This window comes from Filicampus tigris, chromosome 5 (genome assembly GCF_054856515.1).
Source record: "Filicampus tigris isolate MCC_2025a chromosome 5, RoL_Ftig_1.0, whole genome shotgun sequence".
Taxonomy (NCBI): domain Eukaryota; kingdom Metazoa; phylum Chordata; class Actinopteri; order Syngnathiformes; family Syngnathidae; genus Filicampus; species Filicampus tigris.
This window is the reverse complement of record NC_141221.1, coordinates 23,115,133-23,140,215: the sequence shown is the minus strand read 5'-3', so window position 1 is coordinate 23,140,215 and position 25,083 is coordinate 23,115,133. Positions and strand designations below refer to the sequence as shown.

The 25,083-nt window shown below is 40.5% G+C and overlaps 1 protein-coding gene across 3 annotated transcripts; it reads right to left on the bottom strand.

The window, feature by feature from the left end:
• Nucleotides 1-356: 356 nt before the first annotated feature.
• On the bottom strand, nucleotides 357-21,219 carry add2 (adducin 2 (beta)). 3 transcript variants are annotated; one of them, XM_086031122.1, is made up of 16 exons: nucleotides 20,855-21,219; nucleotides 17,903-18,093; nucleotides 17,360-17,501; nucleotides 15,134-15,285; nucleotides 14,952-15,032; nucleotides 14,137-14,286; nucleotides 13,068-13,211; nucleotides 12,749-12,847; nucleotides 12,460-12,636; nucleotides 10,831-11,085; nucleotides 9,350-9,466; nucleotides 9,194-9,280; nucleotides 7,520-7,646; nucleotides 2,639-2,716; nucleotides 1,684-1,717; nucleotides 1,370-1,516 (listed from the first exon to the last, which is right to left on the bottom strand). In XM_086031122.1, coding segments are annotated over exons 2-16 (1,791 nt in total). In that variant the 5' UTR covers nucleotides 18,050-18,093; nucleotides 20,855-21,219; the 3' UTR covers nucleotides 1,370-1,515. The 3 variants fall into 3 exon arrangements, with proteins under 3 accessions (XP_085887246.1, XP_085887247.1, XP_085887248.1); XM_086031120.1 differs by lacking the exon at nucleotides 1,684-1,717 and having other exon boundaries at nucleotides 357-1,516; XM_086031121.1 differs by lacking the exons at nucleotides 1,684-1,717; nucleotides 2,639-2,716 and having other exon boundaries at nucleotides 357-1,516.
• Nucleotides 21,220-25,083: the final 3,864 nt, after the last annotated feature.

Here is a 25,083-nt window from a genome sequence, read left to right as displayed (position 1 = left end):
CTACATGCGTGCAGAAATGTCATCCTGCAGTATGGTGGTGAAAAAAGTTACTACAACGCACTAGTTATTCTGCTTTCGCTGTCTTATTAGTGACGACAAAGAGCTGAAGAGTATACCAGTAAATTAACCTTAAGCTAAATCGGGGATATGGAATAAATTCTCAAAACGATTTCCCATACGTACCGTTCCCCGAATGTTGCTATCTTTCTTTTGAACGTACTGTACATAAACACGCCATGATTGAATGATTGATATAAGCGTCTTTGAGTATATAAAGGAAATCTCTGTACAAAGCTTATGGATATTATGAACAAAAGGGAAAGAGCCATAATAATTAAGGACAGACATACAGTGTCCACAGTTTTTTGTTTTTTTTTCAATTCATCTGAAATAAAACTTTAATGACAGGTATATGGTAGACTTGCAACATTCACGTATACATTGTAATATAAAATAAGAAAAATCATGAGCAAACATCGCATCAGCATTTGTTTTGCACCAACTGACTTAAAACAGAAAGCATATTTGACGGTTTGGATGTATTTTGCATACATATACACGGGAATATGGGCAAAGTGGAATGTTATAATTGCGTTCAGTGTATTTACGAGTCTTTAAGCTGCAATTACAAGCATATTTTATCGCCACCTTTGTTTTCTTGCAAGACGGTACAATTTTTGCCCAGCGTTCATCTTCTTTGTTGTATTACTGCTGAAACAATGTCTATAGTCTGATAGATTTACAATAAACAGCTTTCAGAGCACAATCAGTAGCTATCAGTATACATTTCTACATGTAACGCACATGTGCTCACATATACACTTGCAATATCAATGTGATGTTTAGAACTAAACAATTACAAGATGCTACAATCAATCAAGTGATTTTCTAGCCATACTAAGGGACAAATTCTGCGTAGTGAATACAAATTATATACTGTATGTAATATGGAAAATGAGAATCATACACCCAACAGTAAAGTTGGTTTCAACAAATGTAGGTGAATAAAATACATGAGAAAAACAAAGCATTTGAGATGAGTAGCAGTAGGTGTAGTGGGTTGGAGCCGACCTAGTTTTTTTCTTGTAAACCAAAGAGTAAAAGAGTGACCACAATCACTAAATCTGTCTTCACCAGGTTTGAAAATGGCTTTGTTAGTGACTGTGTTTGAAAAGACCTGCAGTGAACGCCAGCCGACTGTTACTGCATTGTACGCAAAGTAATATTTCACAGCAATATTTCATTAAGGTTTGGCGTTAATGAACTCAAGTTTCTACTTTTTCCTTCTGCTTCTTGCTCTTTTTCAGGAATGATGGCGGCTTAAACTTCTTCTTCTTCTTGGACGGGGACTTGGATGGCGAACCTTCCGGTGTGCCACCCTGTGGTTTGGCAGGCGGGGCGGCAGGGGTGGAGGTGTCGTTGGTTGAAAGAGCCTTCATCCCTTTCTCAAGTTCCTCAGCCTGCTTCTCCTCTTCACCTCCGTTCTGTACGACTGCGGAGTCCGTCTTTGCGTCTCCTGCTCCGAGGATTGCCATAAAATAAAAACACAATGGCAACATTTTAGAGTCAGACACAAAGTCTTGAGTGTTGTTGGAGCGGCAAAGCCAAATGGCATACAAGTACATCTTATCAGTGCAGATGGGCATGCGCACTTGGTGAGATGTGTGCGGTTTCTGTACTTACTAGTGAGACAAGACCAAAGCACCAGAGGTGTGCCCTATGAATCATTTGCGGAATAACACAGAAAAGGACAGACAGACACAGAGGAACACAGGTACAGGAGATAGAGTGGGTACAGGGACAATGGATCTCTATCAACACTGATGACTTAGGTAGCAAAACATTTTGACTTGTGACACATGTAAACCTGCACGGCATCATTGGCTTCAGATGCTATGTAGGCTTGTTCACGTTTAGCCAAAATGTCCTCTAAGAGAAAATAGACCACAACTAAAACTTGACACCCAGTGTTACCCCCCATTGACCGTGGAAAATATGTGGGACAACCACAAATATAACAATTGTCACAGCAACAAACTATAGAAGAAAATAGCATGTTCAAAAACATGTTCATGGGAAAGTACTGTAACTTGTAAACATGAGGTCCATATAAAAATGCAGTATATTTTCATGAAATTGTGCTTGTTTTGAATCTAGTCAGATTTTTGCTTGATGCTCAGCTGGGGGTAGTCAACATTTGGGTCCAGGCAATAGCTGCCACCTGTATATAATACTTTATTAGTATTATATATTATATCATTAGAAAAAAAAGAAGAAAATGTTATGCCTGTGGCCACTATCACTTCACAAGGTCACCAATATTTGAGAATCAATTAGTTGTGAATTGTACAATAAGAGTGTACAATGTTACATTTAGAATAGTGGGAATAATCTAATTGTTCATTGCATATGTATCTTTACAGCCAATTTAATGTATACTGCACGTGCTTATGTTATGGTTGGTGACTACTATGAGGAGTAACATGGCCATCAGGGACCATTTGAAGCATGAGAGGGTAAAAGCAGTTGAGCGGAGTTGATCAGATTTGTTCATGGAAGACTGCAGCAGGCAGCTGGGTCACAGAGCCAATATGCATGGCATGCAGGGCAGGCAGTGAGTGCACCTCAAAAGCCTCACCTGAAAGGGTGGGGTGATTGGGCAGAGGGCCCTTTGTGGGGGAGCTAGCAGGGGAAGTGTCATTTGCCAACTCGTCCCCTACTCACACAAAGCACAGTGTTACACACTAACAGACTGAAATAATTCCTCAGCTGCGCAGAAACAGGAGCTGAGAGGCAAAGAAAAGCATTTTAAGGGTGTGGCAGATGTCCATAATGATTGTTGTGTACAGTAGGGATGGGCATATCAATACTGTGGTATCGAGACATTGATATTCACATATATGTTGTTTTTGGCATCAATTTCCTTAAAGAAGAAGTCAACCCAAACATATTTTGTACAAGAATGTGTTCTATGCAGGCCCAGTTGAAACACGGCATTCTGTTTAATATTGCGTTTGTGGAATATGAGCAGCGAATCCACCTGTTTTTAGCCATCTCAGGGGGCGACCATTTTGTCACTTCCGTCGTATGGAAATGATCACATTTATACAGAGCTCAGATAACGACCAATCACAGCTCACCTGTTTTCTGAAGCTGACCCATGATTGGTCGTCATCTGAGCCTGAGCAACTGCAATGTCATTTTCAGTCGACAGAAGTGACAAAATGGCTAAAGATGGCTGAGATGGCTAAAGGCTGGTGCATTTTGCTGCTTAACTCTTATCCCACAAACGCATTAATCAGAATGCCTTGTCTCAACTAGTGGGCCTGCATAGAACATATTCTGGAAAAGAAAATGTTCCGGTTGACTTTCCCTTGAAACAAATACCGACATTAACTAACACCATGATTTGGGGGTGAATGGATCACTTCCAGCTGTTTTAGATAGCTTACTTCAATTACACCGACATACATGGTGGTGTATTGTACTAGTCGGCGTCACGTGACAAGGAAACTTGAGAAATGCCGTCAAATGTACAACTCTGCCACAGCCAAGACAGAATGCGGAAGCTGGAGAAATGGCAGAAACCAAATTGTGGTGTGCTGTCAGTTCACAGCACTCAATAAAGTTTCCAAAGAGTTTCACACAGCAGTAACACAAGCAATTTGTTCAAACACCCGAAGACCACATACCACAGCCAGAGTCATCTTGAAAAGACATGCTGCATCTTAAAACCAGTCTCTGACACCATCCATTGACCCTGCTAGAAAGCTTGCACAAAGGCTAACTGTATCCAGGTGCGAAGCACTGTTACTGTTGCCAGTGTCATGATAGATCATTCTTGTCTGTTCCTTAATCCTTAACGGTTATAATCACAATTTAATACTGTATTACCACAACACAAACCTATTTACAGTCACTTCCCTCCAGTAATGATCACAGTACTCTATACTATACTTCCCGGTGCTAACACCAAGAAAGCCAAGGAAATGTTCAAATGCCATCAGTAACTTGAAAAACAACCACCCGGGAGTGCAATTAGGACTTCAATTAGGCTAACATGATGACTGTTCTTGCTAATTTATAGGAGTATGTGGACTTTGCTAGCAGAGGGGGGGAACACATTGGACACCAACACCAAAGGGGGCATGCCCCACCTTGGCTCTTCAGACCACCTCTTGGATTTGTTAATTCCAGCATATAAACCCATCAAGGTTTCTTCTTTTTTTCCACAAATTGGGTTTTCACGTTTTCCTTGCTCGGGTGGGGATTTTAAATCAGTGGATGTCAATGATCTTCGTCAATTGTGGGTTTGGAAAGCCCTTTGAGACTCATTTGTGATTAAGGGCTATACAAATAAACTTGACTTACTTATCCGAAGTAAATATTTTGAGAGAACGGACTGGTAAAGGTTGTAAGAAGCTGAAACTAACAATGGACATGCAGACATTGAAGAATATGCCACCACCATGTGTGCGTGTACATCCTTAAGAGCACAGAGGACGTTTCTGTCAACATGATCGTCACACCGAGGGCAAAAGACAAAGATGATCAAAGATGTACGAGCAGCACTTAGGCAGCGGAATTATGCCTTCAAATCTGGTAAAGCTGTGGCTCTGAGAAAGCAAGATCGAACCTGAATTATAAGAGTAGCAAAGTGCAACCAAAGTAAGCAGATTCATGTTTTTTTTTTATTTCGGGACCCGGGTAACACCAGATGTCTGTGGCAGGATATCCAATTTAACATGGACTACAAGGCTGCACCAGCCCTTGTCCGCACATGAGCTTCCTGAATGAAGTAAATACGATTTTTTGGATGGTTTGAGGTAGGGCTGGGCGATAATTCAATATCAATATATATTGTGATAGTCCTGTGATCGATATCAATAGAAAATGCCCTTGATAAAACGTTCAACAGAAAAAAATGAGAAAGCATACCCCAACCACGGCATTGTATGCATTGTAGGCAGCGCGCAGCGGCCGCCAAAAACAAAGAAGAAGCATTTAAAGGAGAAGTCAACCCAAAAATATTCTTTGCAATACAGTAATTTGTTCGCTGCGCTTTCATTTCGTCACTTCTGTTAACTGAAAGTGACATCAGAGTTGCTCAGGGGTCATGTAACGACCAATCATGGCTCATCTGTTTTCTGATGCTGAGCGTGACACCCAATTCAGATCTTTTATGTAGACGTCCACATTACAAACACAAATGCGACATAAAATGAGAACATGTGTCCGTGATGTGACGCATGCATACGAAGCACGATGTTGAGTGACGTGCACCATGTGGCACAGTGTTTACGGTAAATATGGTCTACCATATAGGGGTTTATTTTATCATCTCGTATTGCCAGAATAGCAAGGCGGGCGGAGGTATAAGTATTTGGAGGATAGGAGGCAACACTACTCGATATCATTATTTCATGGAGACATCTACTAAAGATGACATAGCGTCATTGCCGCGCATAATAAATGAACCGTCTCTGTGACTGAATTATTGTACTACTATCACCACAAATGTCCACTTTATGCTTCATGTTTCCAGTGGGATTAAGTAGTCAAATATTAAGACAACAACTATGACTCCATAAAAAACACAGGATGTCAGTAGTCTCCCGCAGAGATGGGGACTCGCAACTCTGACTTGTGAGAGAATTAAAGTGGAAGTCAACCCAAACATATATTTTTTAAGAATATGTTCTATGCAGGCCCACTAGTTGAAACACAGCATTTTGATTAATATTGTTTGTGCAATATGAATTAAGCAGCAAAATGTACCCATTTTTAGCCATCTCTGGGGGCAGCCAGTTTGTCACTTCTGTCGACTGAAAATGACACCATAGTTGCTCAGGACTCAGGTAAGGACCAATCACAGCTCAGCTTCAGAAAACAGGTGACTCTTCTTTTGGGACTTCTTTTGGAGTCTCCATGGTGTAGCTTGCTCTCATTTTCTTTCCTTATTCCAAATGTCAATGTGTGCGTGTGTCCGTCCGGCTCAGGTGCCGGCTCGTAAATTGTTCCTCTTTCCCTCCCTACCTTTCCGTGCGCCCGAGCAATGTCCAATGTTAATGACGTAGAGTAGACAAATACGACAACAACATACAAACAATCACCAGCGTGGCAAGTAGTCAAATGTTAAGACAACAACTCTGACTCCAAAAAAAACACAGGATGTCAGTAGTCTCCCACAGAGATGGGGACTCACAACTCTGACTTGTGAGAGACTTAAAGTGAAAGGCTGCTGCTGTTTGTTACAGCTTTTGAAATGGACTCGTGGTCAGTGACTTTAGACACGACTTGGACTTGGAACCTAAACACTAGGACTTTTATTTGAGATTAGAAACTAAAGACATGACATTTGAATTGGACTAAGACTTGTGCCCATCTCCGGTATCCCGAGCACTCTCTGCTGCCCACGGGGAGGCCATGTTGGGTTTTTGATGACGTATAGGTCGGATGTGTGCGGAAGAGCGTTCAAACTGCAGACACATCACAGACATATCTACCGGTAATTGATATCCACATACGAAAGAGGCCCAGGTCGGATTAAAAAAAAAAAAAAAGAATTGTACCGTTCACTCTGCATGAAAAAATCAGATATTATCGTTTAATTTCAGGTAAAGAGAATAATTCTATATTCGATTAACATGAGTATAAGATCCTCATTTTAATAGGTCCATAGGTCCTTTACAGAGGGTATTTAAAGAGGATGAACTGACTTAAAATGAACATTCTGGCTCAGAGTATTATATATATATATATATATATATATATATATATATATATATATATATATATATATATATATATATATATATATATATATATATATATATTAGTACTGTGAAGCGATTAAATTTTTAAAATGAATTAATTGCAAAATCTTCCATAATTGATCGCGATTAATTGTATTTTACAACTACAATTTTTTACGAATCTTGGGACAGATATTTACTTGAGTAAAATCTTTTTAAAGCATTGTTGATTGTATCAAGTCCAAAAAAATGAGTTATCGCCCATCCCTAGTGTTCAGACTTGATTAATTGCTGTATATAAAGAACACTGTGAAGAAGATATGGCATGCAACAAAGACACAAAGCACAAAGTGTGACAAAAGACAAAACATCTCACAGTGCTCATACCAAAGAAAGATGGGTTTTAAACTTTAAAGGTACAGTGCATGTTCTCTCTGCCGTTTGTTCAAAAAAATCAGTACATAATGTTTGGTTCATTGAAGGCTTAACTTGTCTGTAAAGGACAAATGTGAGTGCGAATGGATGTCTTAATACTATGTACGTGTCTTCCCTCTGACTGTTTGGCTGAATCAGCTGAGACAGTAGAGTCAGCCCACAGAGTTCGACAACTAAAATGCTGCAATGTTTGCAAATACACTTTGTTACTTTGGCATCCTTATGTTTTATGAGAAAGTTCATTTCGGCTATAAATGACAAATTTAGTTCTATGTTGAAATAAGATAATGCATACATATTTTGGTCAAGACTGTCTAAATGAAACCTACCATTGGTCCCAATGTCTTGTTTCTTCTGCACTTCCATGCGGTAGTCCTCTAGCTCCTGGTCTGTCAGCTGATTAAAGGGGTTGGGAGTTTCGGGCTCCGGTGGGACTTGGGGTGGGATCACTGGTGACTGAATGAAAGGACCACAACAAAATCACGTTTCCTAAATGTAGAGATCATTTGGAAGTAGGTCCAGTTGTTTTAAAAAATAATATCAGATCAAAATCACTGTTTTTGGTGGAAATTATATTACTACATGACAAATAATGTAGCAGCAGATGAGCCTTAGAAAACCAAAAGACCCCAAAAAGATGATGTGCAATTGTGCATGCTCCTGAGTCTGTCTAATTTGATAATTAACTGAAAGGGTCATTTTCAAAATAACAGAAGTGTAGATTTCAGTTTGTGTGCTCATTCATTTTGCTAAAGCTGGTATCAATCAAGTTGCCCTGCAGCTGGACTGGGACAAAAAATTGGCCCTGGCATTTTTGGATGAGATCGGCCACTGATAATTAGTGGAGCACAGCTGACTAGTGATTTATGTATGTGCCTGGCTGGACATGACAGCTAGAATTGCATTTTATAAAATGGTAAATTGAAAGAAAAAAAAACAATTTAAAAGGTATCTAAATGATAAATTGATTATCAAAAAATAATGACCAATTCATTTGATAATCGAAGTTTTTGAGCTATAAGATCTCCGTTTTCTGAAAAAATAGGAAACAAATGTGTATGTATGGAAACAAAACACTAAAATGGAATAGTTATAAGCTTTGAAAATTAAAACAACAGCATAAAGCAAAATACAATTTACAACGGTATACCCATGGTTGCAAGGTTAAGAGAAAAGGCAGCACTAATGCTCTTAATCCCTATTATGTTAACTTTCTGTTTACAGATATTCAGAGTACTGACCTATTGAGAGCTGCACACACCTCTCACTGCACTCTCTCAAATGTGGCTCCACAAACAAGTTGCCACATAGCTGTAGATGACTCCAATCATAATCAGCGCTTACTATAGTCTAACTACAGCTAATCAGTGGAATTATGCTTATCTAATGGATAAACTGTGGAAAAAAAACGTGACGTACTAGAAAAAAACTCATTGCAATTTTGGAATCAGAATTGTTTTAATCAGCATTTTAAAAAAATGCTCGATGGCTCATTGGAGAAATTCAAAATCATTTGCGCACTTTGCAAAGCCAAATTCAAATACCATATTAGTTGTACATATTTGGTGTATCGTTGAACACTTGTATTTTACAGGAAAAGAATCATATTCAGGGCTCAAAGACAGCTGTTAGAACAGTCTTTGAGTCAAAATATACTTTAAAAAAATATCCATGTTAATTCCAACATTTTACTCAAGTAAATATCGGTTCCAAGCTTTGTAAAATAATTGGAATTGAAAAATATGATTAATCAAGATTAATAATGGAAAATTTGGCGATTAATTAGTTTAAAAAATGTAATCGTTTGACAGCACTAAAATAAATATAGACATGTCTATTAATTTTCAGCAATATTTTTTTCATTTTCTAAAAAGCAATTACTTTACTTTATGATTGTCTATGCAATGAAATAAAAAAAACATTCCAATGGTTTTGAGCTTTACACGCATTTTTAAACACGCTGCTATCATTTAGAACACAACTGTACAGAATGTGCGTTTTACCGGAGGACTATCATCCGTTACCACACTGGCGAGGACCTGAGACTGTGGCCCTGCTGTCTTCATGTCTTGACGATTCTGCTGTCGGATCTAAGGTGGAGAAATAAAGCAAAACAAGTATATTGTACTTGAACACCAATGTTCACAGTTACAATTTACCTTGTTTCGTGTCTCGATCACTTCTCGAGGGTTAGTAAAAAGAGGCACGAACTGGTTTGGGTTTTCTATCTTGATTGCGGTACTACCACCTTGTGTCACTTCTTCTGTCTTCATCCACTGAGGGAAAGAGACAACAGTTAGTTTAAATAACACAAAACCCTCATTGCTATTTTATGAGATGAGGGCTCTTAAAGTGTACAGTAGTCAGCTTCCTCATGCTTATTTGTTCTGCCAGCAGAGGGCAGACTGCACTGCAGCAAACACAAAAATTGAGCTGAGGCAGCCTTCTCTGCATTGCAGAGCTTCAGTGAGGTGGGACGGAGGAGGTAAACAATGTGGAAGCACTAGCTCCTCCCAATGGCATGAAACCGCCATCCAATTTTCTTTTCCCATCAATTCAACCATCCATTTTCAACATCATTTAGTCGTGTCCAGTTGTGTGGAAACTGAAGTGTATCCCATGAAATTACCAAAAGAGAGAGGCAGGATACAACCCAGTCTGATCAATAATCAATCGTTGAAATGGAAAACATTTTGAGCTAGCTGTATGAAATTCAACTATAAAAAGGTATATAGTTCCAATCATTGTAACTTCACCCATTTTCCTGATATCAGAAAACAAAATAGCCCCAGACCATGGCCACAATGACAAAAATAAGAAATACATTCCATCGCTTCCTTTTTTTTTTTTTTTTTTTTCCTAGACTTATTGAAACTACAATATCGTCGCTGTCCTGTGAAAAACACTTATGTACAATTTTGGAAACTTTTTCAATTTTCACGTTAATGCGATGTCTGTAACGCGGAAACACCATTCACATACAAATAAGAAAATTGAAAAAAAAATGGAGATAAGTGTTTTTCATAGTACAGCGACAATATTAAACATTATCTGACTTTGGGGGAGAAGTAATAAGAATGCCAATGCTTCTTATTATGTCTATTGTGCTAAGACTTGATGTACACATACAAAGAGTGCGATTGGGTGGCGCCAGGTCCAGGGTGTACCCCACCTCCCGCCCAAATTCGTCTAGGGCTAATGCTCCAGCTCACCAGCAAACCAAATAAGGACAAGCACTAAAGAAAATGGATAGATTACTACATTAAAACTTCTGACTTCCCTCTCCAAGTCAGTCTTCGTTTTGAGTGTTGTGTATCTTGTGGCTGACATTGTAAGTTTATTAATCAGTCAGCTTGCCAACTGAGAACACTAAAAACGACGATCCGATCAAAACATGTTTCCATTATAATTTGTGTCCGGTTCTTAGCAAAGGTGGAGTGAGGTGGAGAGGCACTGAGATGGCAAAATCAAGTCATAATTCTACTTAAACTGTGCAACTGTCTTTGTTACGGCTGACCAACAACCTGACACGCCAGAAATCCACCCAACAAAAGCCTTATTTGCATAGTTTATGTCCATGTGATCAGCCAGTTGAGTGCATTCCGCCAAACTAATCACATTTCCAACACTACGGCCTTACAGTGGTGCGCTGGTGTCCAGGACTGGCTTGCTCCTGGTTGACTTTCTGGTAGGTATTGGGAGTGTTGAGCCATCGAGTTCTCTCCTGCTGCTGGCGATTGGTAAAAGGGTGCTGCTTGATACCCAAAGTAACTCCGTCATCATTGAACTGGTGAAAGGCAGTGGTGGTTGCAGGAACCTCGATATCCTTTCGTGTTTGTGACCGTGATCTTTCCAGCAGCAAAGGGAAACGGTAGGCATAACCCGTACGGTAACCCTGGAAGACAGCAAGTGCTAAAGGTTTATGCAGAGAAACCTCGAGTTACAAACTTTAATTGGTTACGCGATCCTGTTCGTAATACGAAACGTTCAAAAATCGAGGTAATGTTTTCCATTGAAATGAATGGAAATACAATTAATCTGTGCCTGCCCCAAAATTAAGTTATATTTGGCTTTTTTTAACCATTGTCGGGTTAAAAACAAATATAATACAATATAGAAACAAGTGAAAAGACACTACTATAAATAACTAAAACACTAACTATTATTCAACTATTTATTGCTCATTAACTTTAACTAAGGAAGGAAAGAGGACTACAGCTCCTCCATTGAAAAAGAGTCTTCTTCCATAATGATATGGAGAAATTCTGATTTAAGTCTGTCTCATGTCTGAGTCATTGGTTGATTTTGGCATACTGATCCAGGGAAACTTCTCTTTTTCTGTCCCCAAAAATCATGAAGTTGGAACTCACATTATTGAAGATGAAAATAAATTTGCTACACATTTCTTTTGGTCTTTTGTGTAATTTTTTTGATTGCCTCGCTCACACCATCCCCAGCGAGCGCGTTCTATTTACAGAAGGCAGCGCTTCTTTGGAGTGGACACGGCTGCTTCTGGCATCTGTGATTTGGTGAATGAATTGTACGGAGGTGGGCCTTCCTCACGACAAAATGCACGGATGGTTATTTTGACGTAATTCTACCGACATTAATTGTTTGTTGCTTAATTAAAGAGGCATTGCAATTCAATAAATAATAAAGATACTGTAAATAGTGTTTTCAGAAGAAAATTCTCAGTTGAAGTATTTAATGGATGCCAGAAAGATCGACACATGGCCGAGAAGGCAGGTCTAATGTGTCCAAAATGGTTCCTACTCTTATACTGTCTTGGCCACCGCCCACACTGGAGAGCGGCTCTGCCTAGCCCATGTGACAATGTGTGAATCGATGGTCTTCACATGATTCAACTATATATGTGTGCCACAGAATGCAATAGAAAGCCAAGCAAGAGAAAAGTCGCAGCGATACAACAGCCTAGCTCAAGTCACCTCATCTAATTAACTGTGGCAAAGAGGCCTAAATTAACTTACTGTATATATAATACAGTATTAACTTAGAATGCTATCAGGTAGCGTGCAGACTTCAGAAAGGTTAGGGTTAGCTGGGAAATAAATATGAAGCATGTACGGTACTGTATTTGTTTGCACTCCTGTTCATTAGTTTGGTTTATGGAGGATAACGAACACGACAAATTATGACCCCTTGAAGGCATGTTTGTATCCTCATTTTCTGTACCATTGTAAATTTACTGCACAATTTTATTAATTGAAAAGGGAGCTAGATAAGCAGACTTTTTTTTCAAGTGACTCACCAAATTATCTAGAGTTCTCATGAGGGCTTCAAATTCATGTTCGCCAATGCGGCTTTTTTGCATCGGGCCAAAGGTCGAGCCAGCCCATCCCACGGTGCCAGTATGATTGGGTTTATGGGTGGTCCGGTCAAGTAAAATCAGGTTCTGTTCACCGCCGGCACTGCACAATGCTGACACCTGGCAAAAATAAAGTGAATTATCAAATTAAATCATTTGAAAATGCTGCCATGTAAATGTGTACATTTGAAGAACGTAATTGTGAATGTAGAACGTGGATGTGTGTGTGTACCTGGATTTGACAGGCAGCCTGAATGTGGTAGATAGCGTAGAAGGCCTCCTCCACAGACTCCCCCAGGGCCACTATGCCGTGATTTCTAAGCACTAGTATCTTCACATAATTGAAACCCACAATATAATTGGATTAAAACGTTGAAGAATTAGATGTCATCCACGTACAATCAGAGGGCATTCTTACAAGCGCTCCTCTTGGAGCAGTGCTACATTCACTAATTAGGTATTCATTCTTTACACCCATGAGGAAAGGACAAGACTGCTGCTGTATTAACCACAAAATTGTAGCGGTGATCGCTCTTTTGTAGTCTGCTAACCTTACAAGTGGGCCCGAGGCTCTTCTGAAGCTCCACACGGTCTTCCTCCACCTCCATTACGCCGTTGTACTCGTAATAGGCCACATCCCCAACCAGCAGGGCTTCATGGGACAATGGCAGCAGGCCACATTTCATAGCTGAGACCTAAAGACAGACATTGTTGGTGAAAGCTCATAAAGAAGTACTGTACAGTATATCAATGCAAAAAAGGGCACCTATCACCAAAATATTCATACAATGAAGGACAAACATTGTGTTTATTAATTAATTTAATTGAGTTTTGTATTTGTATCGGTTAACACAATCAACACAGTTAAAGGAGGTGAAAGAAGCTACACCAATATTCAAATGGTACATTTTTGAGGGACACAAACATGAGACCAAGATTAATCATTTTAAATTCATATCAGTTTTCCACTATTAGTTAACCTGTAAACTGTACAACTCAATTGTTGTTGTTTTTTAATAGTATATATTTCTTAGTGGTTATGTAACAAACAATCTTCTGAGGTAACATGTTTGCAGAAGTGCACACAATTTTTATAAATGGGGACTCAAACTCATGCTAAATGGGAGTCAGATCACACCTACCGCCATTAAAAGTACCTCTGATTAGCCCTAAATAAATGTCAGCTGTTCTAATAGGCTATTCCTGGCATTTTTGGTCGTCACATCTCACAACACAAGCCATGGTCTGCAGAGAGCTTCTGCAGCATCAGAGGGACTGCATTCTTCAAAGGTATTCAAAAGTACCCAAAAAAAAAATCCAAAGCACAAGAAATGCAGCCTTGGAGTCGCGTTTCAGGGAATTAGAACAAATCAGAATTGTAAGGGGGCGAGGGTGGTTGGGGGGTGAAGAAAGAAAATGTCAGGAAAAGCAGACTAGAACATCTACACTTGCCTTGGGGTTAATCAGGTTAATCAGCACTTTAAATGGTGGCAGGTGTGTTGACTCCCATTTAACATGAGTTTGATTGTGACAGTTTACTAATCTGAATACAGATTAGTATATATATTGCACGGAGTCAATAAATCAATAATCCCCCGATGACATCCCAGGATGACTTACTGCTGCTGTGGCCGGTGTGTGGAGGTGAAGTAGGCAACGGGCATCCGGTCGGGCCGAATAAATGGCTGAATGCAGGCTAAATTTCTCTGTGTCCACATCAAGGTTTGTATTGCCCCTCTCCACCATTTCACCCAAGATATTCACCTTTACCTGAAAATCACATCACCGATAGTATGTTTTTTACACAGGTGACAACATCCACTCGAGATAGTGTGAACAGGTAAGACACACTCTTAAGCTTTAACATGCATTCATCACAGTTCTGCTATACTATTCAAATATGACAAAAATGTTAATACCATAACATTTTAGTTCACCACACATCACTTACGTGTTTGGATCGAAAGTATAGTACGTTTTTGCAACCAATATGTTGGACATTTATAAAGTTAGGGACCATAATTAGTAACTTTAAGTTAACTTGGGTAAGTTAAGTTTTCTATCATATGTTCCCTTGAAAATGGAGATCAACCCAAACATATTTATTTTCAAGAATATGTTCCCAGCAGGCCCACTAGTTGAAACACGGCAATCTGATTAATATTGCATTTGTGAAATATGAGTTAAGCAGCAAAATCCACCGCTTTTTAGCCATCTCAGGGGGCGGCCATTTTGTCACTTCTGTCGACTGAAAATCACATCACAACTGCTCAGGGCTCAGTTAACGACCAATGACGGCTCAGCTTCAGAAAACAGGTCAGTCATAAAATCAAAAGAAGTATATAGTTGTCATCTATCATTTATAAGATACTAAAATTAGTACCATTAAAAAGTAATAAAAATGTGCATGGTTCTTGGAATAGCCTACTACTAACCAAGCTTGATCCAGTAACCTCGCTGTAGGCCAGGCCGTCTGGTAGCACCAAGAAGTGTTCCTGTTCTTTGCTAACCCGCAGCTGTCAAAAAAGAAAATTCACATCATGACTGACAATATCACTGAAGCTGGAGTCATAATAAACCACTGCAATCAGCTGTTACAACATATTAAAAGACAAACAGTGAGACAGGTGTGATTGATCTGGGCCCAGCCATAGAGATCAAAAAGACGATGAATGCTGGCAAGCTTGCAGCGCATCAGTCGTTCCCCTTTCACCATGCTGCCAGGATCCCAACCTTGGAGGTCATTGATGGGGGTTACCATCATCATGTCTGTAACAAACACATAAAAATTCAGACAGTGAGATCCTGTCGGGCACAAAGCCACATGAGGAAGTAGGTCTTGTCCTGAAAAGCTTTACAAATTTGTCCTCTACAGAGTACAGGTAAGTTACCTTTCTGCAATATGGGGACTGACACATGCTGGTTAACAGAGGTGGGTATTTCACTCAATTTTGCTGGGCTGTCAGTCATCATCCGTCAGCGGCATGGGTAACCGTCCGTCATTCGTCAGTCCTTCATTTTTCGTGACGAACGGACGAACGTAATCGTCAGTTCGTCAGTCTGGCAGCCAGTCTGGTAGTTAAGTCAGTCAGTTAGTCCGTCAGAAGTCCGTCGGTCTGGCAGTGGGTCCATCAGTCAATCCATCAGTCCGTCAGTCCGTCCCCCATCCCCAGCCCCGCCCCACAAATAAAGCCAGCAAAACGGGCGTCCGTCAGGGACGGACTGAAAAGTCCGTCATTGATGGACGCCGTAAGTGACGATTACAATGATGGACAAAACCCCACTTCCGTCAGTGCTTAGACCGTCATTTTTAAAAAGTGTCCCGTTAATTGTCAGCAAAACGGGCATCTGTCAGTAACTGCCCACCTCTGCTGGTTATTATTACCTGAAGCAATGTGAGCACAATGTGCATGCTCTCTGAAGAAAACATGGTACTAGATTGTTAACAGCAACTTCCTGGTGCAACGTAAACCCATCAAAACTAAAATAAAACGGCAAAGTCAAATCATAACATGACGTACACTGAGGATAGCATAACCGAACAGGACCATACTATCTTTCATTCAGAGGCTGGGAGGAATGATGCCATTGTAATTTGTTACTAAAAAAAATATAATACGAAAAATACTCGAAACAAAACAAAAAAAAACAAGTAGCGCTGTATTTTTGTTTGTTTTTCTGTCCTTATGCCATTTAGCAACCTACTATCTGATTTGTGAAGAATGTCAACATTACGAACAGATGGACTGAACAAAACAATGACGACAAAACTGGTCATAATGGAAAATAATTACCCAGGTCTACATTTTTATCCAGACTTTTACCGGAATTTAGGAGATGCTTTTGCTGCGCACATGTGTCATTGTTTCACAAAGTCTCAGAGACATTGGTGATGTAGTTTCGTGCTTGGTGGATGTAATACTTAAAAGCTGTGATAATAATTACATGCATGTGAAAAATCCTTGTGCTTGCTGGATGCAACAATAATCACAACCTCATCTAGAACGTGGAACCAATGTTTCTGCTACTGCACATCACTCAAGTACAGTATGTGTGTGGAAAAGGAGGTTTCCTCGTGACAGTTATCTTCCACTATTCTTGTTCTATCATACCAATTCAGGAGTGGCCAACCACTCAAAGGCAAATAGCCACAATTTTGACTGTGTTACCGCAAAGAACCAAAGCATACCCATACACTTGGTACCTTGATTGTCGACTAATTCGTTCCATCACCACGTTTAAACGAGCCCTCCACACACATCGGCGTATTGCCCACTTTGTGTAAAAGAGAGCATTTTCCTCCTGCCGCGGGCCGAAATTACATTTTCATCAGACAAACCTGCTGTAGCAATATCAATAGCTCATGCTTTGGTTTCATCGCGGTATTGATTAGAGTCTGAATTTTCTTTTATGTCGCACAAAGATGAAGAAACAGCTCCATAATAAAAGTAGCGCAATATTGTTAGAGAAACAAAGCAAGCTATTCTCAAACGACCCTGTTTACATGGAACAGTACAGTATTTTTTTAATGAGTGATTATGTCAGATAAGGTATGATGGCCATGGGACAGAGTACAATATCTGCAGTGCAGCAGCTCTGGCAATATGATCTTTCACATTATCAAAGCAATATTGGACTTGTATACTTACGGTACTTTAATCAAAGAGATCATTTAGAGTATTGAGTGCCTGCTATTAACTGGTTCAAAATCAATTCACCCCTATTAAATATCTGTCTTTCACTGCTGTTGGTAGGTAATAGGACACAAAACAATTGATCCGGGACAACAAGTTAGGAAAATTACAGAATTTGCATTTTGAACTCCATCATAATTTATACATACTAGATGGGGAGATTGGTAGGGTTGCAGGTGAGCCATGCAAGGCCACGTAGTCAGCCAATTGCCTGAGTGCCCAAAGGTTTGATGAGCTGCCACCCTTCTTCATCTGCTCCTGGATAAGCACATCCAGCTCCTCCTTGAATGACTGTGCACACGAATAAACATGTTCACAGGAAATACTGTAACAACAATGTTTTACAGTTTTACTCAATTAATAGAATTTCAAAATGCCTGAGTATTACAAATGATGCAACATCAGTTCAAAAGACTAATATCTTAACCCCGATCTGCACTTTTACTTTACGATAAATTTCAGAATCGTGCAGCATGCAGTTGCCATTTTACATGCACAAGCACCACATACAAAGCTCAATGAGAATATAATAGAGTGTAGCATCCGTGCTACATCAGCATGAAAGTGAAACTCGAGATCAAATTCAGAGTCATGACCTCATCATTTTATCCCTCTGTTGACAAGCCTGGTAAGTGATCACGTTTATATTTTATTATGCTGTACGTACAGTATGTGGAGCAGACTGATCTCACCGGACTCTGAAGAAGGCTGGAGATGTGTTTCTTAAAATGCGGTCCAGAGCCAGGAGTTGAATGCTGAGGTGACTGGAGGCCTTCGGGGACCCCATTACTGGGGCTCCGCTGCACTGGGGTTTCCACTGGGGTGGGAGACTTGCTCATCTTCCACAGCTGCTGTGTAACAACCACGGCTTGGTCGAGGACAACTGTCAAACATAAAATCAGAAACATAATGGCATTCATACAGTACACCCGAGACTATAGGGCGTTTCCCAAGATGCAGTCATCCCAGCTGACTTGGGTGAATGATGACCAGTCAATCACAGGGCTGAAATTGAGACAACTCTTGACACTCACATTCACACCGACAGGCAATTTAAAGTGTTAAAGTGGAGGGAGCCAGAGCACCCGAGAGACATGAAATCCCCACACAGATAAGAACTAACCCACTTGTCACAAAAACAAGTGTTTAAAATGAACCCCATTTACATTGTACATTCTAGGACATTGTGAGCTGTTTTTTGTTGTTATTGAGCAATAAGCCAAAATCGCTATGAATAAAGTAATTGATTAAAAGCAATCTTCGAAGGTAACCACTGGCAGAAGTAAACGTTGAGCACACGTGGTATAGAGCTCACATAAAAAAAAGCACCATCAGAACCGTTAATTACTGTATAAGGAAAACTGCAACTCAGCTCAGTAATGGTAAAAAGAGAAAGGAGTTATCTTAACAATCTTTAGAATAGATCTGGGGCCTCTTCCCAACTGTTTATTGACACACATACACGTATTCAAACACAGTGCTGCAGTGAGCAGATAAGGTCCCAAAGCACCCCACACCCACCTTAACTGACTTAATAACAGCACTTGCATAGCACATCGGCACAGAGAATACCGTGTATCCATACAAAATTCTCTTAAATTATGCAACTTACACATTATTGGGCGAGGAGAGCCCGACATGGCTCTACTAATAACACGTAATTGTAGTACAATTGGGCCATCACATTTGCAAGAAATCAATGATGGTGCTTAGCTTGACATGTACAACATACAGTACATGTTGCAACTGTACAGTAAATGTGTCCATCCACAGTGGTTTTGGGAGCACCGACATCCGTTGGAATAATTACCTTAAGTAGTTCTATATTGATTTTCCTTGGCTCCACTTTCATTTGGCTAGAACCAGAATCGACATGAATACTGTACTGTGATTCTCACAATGTACTCAAAATAATAACTCAATAATCATAAAAGCAGGGAAATAAAGGAAGAATATTTTTTCTAACTTTATATTATACACCGTCTGGAAAAACATTAGATCTGGATTGATGATTGCGTCGCAAGTCGTAAAGCCCACTTGATCTGTCTGCACTCTGCATACAAAAAATACAACTTGCTGGTGATCAGTCCATGTGGAGTTGTTTTTCTCTTGGTATTTTTGGAGATGGGCACAGTTTAGAAGGGGCGTTTGAGCCGTTGTGGGAGTGAATACAGCTGACTTGTTTCCCTTCCATTGGAAGCGGCCCCCCACAGTCCGTCTAAATTCAGAGCAGACGAGCCGCACAGTTTTTGACACTGCGACACTGCAGAAGTAGACTCACTGGAGTCCGTGCAAAAAATTTGAAGCGTAAATTACATTTATAAGGAACTGCAAGGTGGATGATCACAGATCACACCTGTGAAGTGGGCATTGGAAATCTTTGGTATAACTTTGACAATCTTTGAGATTTATATCCAGTCTTTAAAAAGTCACTAAAACGACAGTAAATCCTATCCTTAAGTTTTCATATTTTTTATTTTCCCCTTCACTGACATTCTAATGAAACAGCAATTCTGCATTTATGTACTTGTTATAATATCTGTTTTGTTTTGTTTCTCATATTTTGTCATTTCTCTTATAGTGTTCTCCGAAATGTTTCGTTTGAATGGGAGTGAAATCCTTTACAAGCCCTTCTGGATTCTTTTGTTTCTTGCACTGTTTTTAAATTGTGTTAAACAAACAAACAAACAAAAAACAAATTGGACTGGTCGCCTGTCATTTGCACTCCCATTCACAGTGTCTTTACTGAATCTAACATGCATGTTTTTGGAATGGTGTAGGAAACCACAGTACATGAAGAAAACCCATGCAACCAATGAGCAGAACACGCAAACTCCACGCAGAAAGTCTGGAGCCTACATTTGAACCCCAAACTCAGAACTGTGAGGAGGACGCGCTCATCACTCCATTTCGTTACTCATCGGACAGACTTGTGAATGGAAATTGTTTAAACATGCTAATGCAAATTCAACTGCGTTAGAATCATTGTTGGATGCACTGCTCTTGTTAGGCCTACTGCACATTGGAATCCTACAGCCGTTGGATCGATAGACACGTGAACACAGCTCACATATATAGCAAGAACATTTCACCCAGAGTGAATAATATCTACAAAAGACCGTCATAGTCAAACATTCCCTTGTGGGCTGCACGTTGCATGGCTGCCTAGCAACACTCACACGCAACGCAGCATCAGCACCAGCAGAGCCAATGATGAGCTAATGGACTCCTGCAAAATCTTTATGTGAAGGCCGACAGCCACGACAAAGCGACTGTTCATGTGTGCGAGTGTTGTCAATAAAATAAAATGCGTGACAAATAAAAGGCAAGCACGGGCCTGCGAATAGGACGGACGGGATCTTTCGCGTCCAAATGCGATATCGCAAGGATAAAGCCAAACGACATCGGGCCTTGCATAGAATATTTGATGCGAACAACAAAATACTAAATAGCATTAAATGCACAAAGGAGTGGAGCAATGCGTTTCGAGTGTGTGTTTGTCATTTTTGGTCTATTTTCTATCAGCAGCGAAACGTACACACGCCGCCTCATGCACGCATTAGGTTGCATGCAGTACAACGCCCTATAACACACAGCACTGAGATGTTGAACGCAATAAAATGTTTAGAAGGTAGCGGACTGACCTCAGTGCCTCCCCAGGACGCATCCACTGTGTGGCGGCAGAACACCAACTGACGACTGCCGCCGTCAAAGCAGGCAGATATGGTCAGCTGCAAATGTGTTTGCGACAGCTACGTTTCTTTGTCAGAGTATATGATGGCAAGTCAGTGGCCCATGATGCTTTTCATTGCCGACTGCGTCGCGGACCAGCCCACTGCCACGCCTGTTCAGTCTGACACGGTCACACGTACAGCAACACCCAGTTTCGGCATAACATGCGACGATTACGCCTGTGAAGCCTATTTGGATTTCCAGTCCTGTATATAAAAAGGTTTCGCTATAACACGTTAAGGCCCGACTAGGTAGAAACATCACAGTCAGACGCCACCTTCTGTTGGGAATCGGAATAAAGAACCTATATGTTTCATCGCAGTGGGGGCAAGGCAAAGCAAAGTATAGTTTATTAAACATTGTACAATAAACATAATTATATATATATATAAATTAGTATAGCCACACATTTTATAGTCTTACCTCAATATGGTGCTTATTTGCAGTCATTGTGACGTCTATATCTGAATACATGTAATTGTGATTTTAAAGCACATCCATACATACACTCACACACACACACCTACAAACACAAACTTTAATTGTGATTTTTGTTATAGAAAGTCTTATGGACCTCTGGATATTTCACAAAAGTGATAAAAGGTATGTTTTTGGTGTTGTTGTTATTACTGTTCTTTTTTTTTTAATTGTGATATTTACTGAAATTACGTTTTGTGAGGAGGTAGACAGAGAAAAGAGAGAACAGTACAGAAAACTGTTTCACCAAACAGAACCATAGCAAAAAAAAAAAAGAAGATTACTGCTATACTGTTACATAAACATTCTTATCTGTGAAGGAAATGTACACCCTGTGAAAAAGGAACATAACAAATAACAAAGATGTACTCAGCTTCTCAGCCATCAAAAGTGGAAAGCGAGGGCTTGGGCATCCACCCTGTTGGGACCAATGCAGTCAATAGGACACCACCCACGCTCGGGGACCAATGGTGGTCCATCAGCCATCAAGACGGACTCAGGAACCAACTTGCCACTTTCTGAGCCAAGCAGAAAAATAATGAAATACTGTACTATATTGGCTATTTTGTGTGTGTATACTGGAAGCCAACGTTTCAAAGAAATGAGTCAAGGAATATACCTCAGTCAACAAAAGCAATCCCCATTTGGACACACGTGCTCGGAAAAAAAAAACAAAAAAACTCCCACATTCCAAAAACATGGATAGTAATTGAGCACTCTAAATCTCCCCTATAGGTGTGATTGTGAGTGTGAATGGTTGTTTGTCTCGGTGTGCCCGGCAATGGTCTGGCTGGCAACCAATTCCGGGTGTACACCTCCCACTGCCCGAAGACAGCTGGGATAGGCTCCAGTACGCCCGCGACCCTCGTGAGGATAAGGGTTATAGATAATGGATGGATGAATGGTTGAAGAAGCAAATTTGAAACTTAATTTTCCCACAAATAGCGATTAATTAAGGAGCGTAATGTATTTTCTGTCAAGCAGTGGGGATAGGAATGAGGTGCCCCCCTCCACCGCTTGACAGAACATACTGTTACATACTGTTAAATTACAGTTTGTTATTCTTAACCAAGCATTAAGTGTTCATTTACATGACTATTTAATGCTATTTTACACTTTTTTTAAATACAGTAAGATTATAACATCTGAAATTTGCAGCAATCCATATTTTTATGCAGTTAAAGTTCAGTCATCTACTGTTCTTATTAAATGACGTATTTAACAGTTAGTTTACATGCTATGGCTGAATATTAAACAGTATTTCACAGTTATTAGAAAAAACATTAACTGAATTAAATTCACCTTAAATTTACAGAATTTCGTGCACACACTTATGATATTCAGGCCAATTTCTAGCCGATATTATGGGGTAAACAAAAGGGCTGTTGTCTCGCTGCACTGTTATTTGTAATGTTGATCAATGGGCACTTCAATTAGTTCAATGAAATATAGCCTTTTAAATTGTCGATTTTGGATTAATGTAACCAGAAGACAGAGCTGGGCATTTTACAAAAAATTCCCGGTCCGTGTATTGCCTTCCATCTGCATCGAGGGTACCCTTTCGCCGTCCGTCTATCCGTCTTTTTGTCAAGCCAGACCAAATAGTAATTGCCTATAGGTCCGTTAGTGTTTCCGTCGACAAACTTTACCGCCAACCCCAACCCCCCATGCTGAGCAAAATTTGAAATGAAAGACTCACCGTAGCATGGAAGCCTCACAGCGACCGGACTAAAAGTCACTCCTTTTAGGACCAAACTGTCACAAAGCCTCACCACGGCCAACAGGACACGGAAGCCTCACCGCGGCCATAGACGATAGACCAGTGTTTCTCAACCTTTATTGAGCCAAGGCACATCTTTCACATCGGAAAAAAATGAATGAATGAATGGTTGAAGTGATTGGTGTTAACCAATCAGCTCCCTCCTACCTTTCGTTTCTTGTCCAGGTGTTTCTCGTTGTCTCGTGTGTATGTCTGTATTTAGTTCCCGGCTTTCCTTTCTGTGCTTGTCGGGTCATTGTTGTCGCTGTTTGTTATTGTTGGGTCGTCTTGTGGTGTCTAGTTGTATCAAGGTCTGTTTGTGTCATGAAGTTTCCTTTAGTCCAGTCAACTCTCTTTTCCACGGCAAGTCCTCTCTCTCGGCCACGCCACACCAAGTCAACTCTCTCACCAAAGTCAAGCCAAACCAAGTCAGGCCAAGTCATGCCGAGCCGAGCCGAGTCGAGCCAAGCCGAGTCACCACGCAAAGCCTCATTACCCTGTCAATTGTATTTCCCTGCACCTCTTGCCGAATCATTAAAACCACCTAAACTGTCCTCCTGCCTCGCCCTCTTGCATTTGGGTCTTCCACGCTTCTGCATCATGCCAAAACCTGACAGTTGGCAAGTCATGTGTCAGGCACCTTGGGCTGGTCCGAGCCGGAGAGGGCGGTAGCAGTCAGAAGCGTTACATCATGGTTATAGGCCACGGTGTAATTTTTTTATTTTTGTGCCCAGATCACTGCCAAAACACAAGCGCGTGCGCGCACACGTCTTGGACGCCCACGCACAGCCACTGGAGAGAACTGCTACTGTCACCATGTATTTTTTCAGGGCGTCCAATTTTAATATTGATATTGAACATTAGCAATTTCCTAAAAAAAAAAATCCATCACATTATTCTGTTCTAGAACCTTTCAACCTGTTTGAATATACAGTATATGCAAAAGGCTCATCACACAGAAGCTTACAGAATCTTACAAGGCCTTGCTTCAGCAAAGGCATTTATGAGTCCTTTTCCTTTTTTTTGTCTCTTGACACAGGAGGCAGAATAAAATGGTAGAATTCTTGGTGTGGACAGAAAAATTCTGCAACAGGTGCACATATGTGCACATCTGAATCCGTTGAATTCATCCTTTGAGGCTGCGATGGCGGGGAAGTTTCCTTTGACCGCCCGGTGAAGCAGGACGCGGTGAAGCTCGCAGGCAAGCTACCGCTCGACTCTGAAAGGACACTACCTTTTTCCTGGCTTTGATTAAAATCCCAAAGACTTTTCACAATCCAACCATTCAAGCCCAGTACTTTATATTTTTTTCAAACATTAGGGTAAAAGAGGGTCTGAAAATGTCTGTTATTGAATGAGTTTTAAAAAAAAGTATATTTTAGTCATTTTAACATTAACCTCACATTGCTAATTTGGTTGATTTGTTTTTTGCGCGCTCCACGTCATGTCATCGAGTCTCATCGTGACTGACAGGTGACTGGACAAATGATCATTGCCTCCTCCCATATCTACCAGCCACTCAGCGTGACCGCTCCGAGCTATTCCAGTTACAAAACGAGGAGTCTGGGAATTCTGGACAGCTGTTTTTTACACCTTTCTTCATGGGACCCTAAAGCTGTCTGATCCTTGTGCATTGCACCAGTTGCACTGTCGATATTTACGGCACTGGTGGCAGCGCCAACTTCAGTGGCACATCAACGTCCACACGAGCGAGTCTTGAGTTGGTCTGTCGTTATTGGCAGCTGTAGCTAGCACGGCGTGGAGCAACATATCACCACTGGAGGCCCCCCTGGTCTATGATCGTGCCGGCTCCGCGATTCAGCCAAGCTTGCGCTCGCTAATGTAAATGTCTATTTTTATGTGTTGGGTCTGCCACAAATAAAAAAAATAAAATTAAATTAAAAA

Bases quoted from the DNA above. Each gene is read 5' to 3' on its own strand.
- add2 (XM_086031120.1), bottom strand. From the start codon at position 18,049: ATGAGCAAGTCTCCCACCCCAGTGGAAACCCCAGTGCAGCGGAGCCCC. The intron at 12,637-12,748 runs GTACACACACAC...TATTTTTGCCAG, and splicing joins AGGCTGCCTGTCAAATCCAG to GTGTCAGCATTGTGCAGTGC. The intron at 11,086-12,459 runs GTGAGTCACTTG...GCTGTCTTCCAG, and splicing joins TGAGAACTCTAGATAATTTG to GGTTACCGTACGGGTTATGC.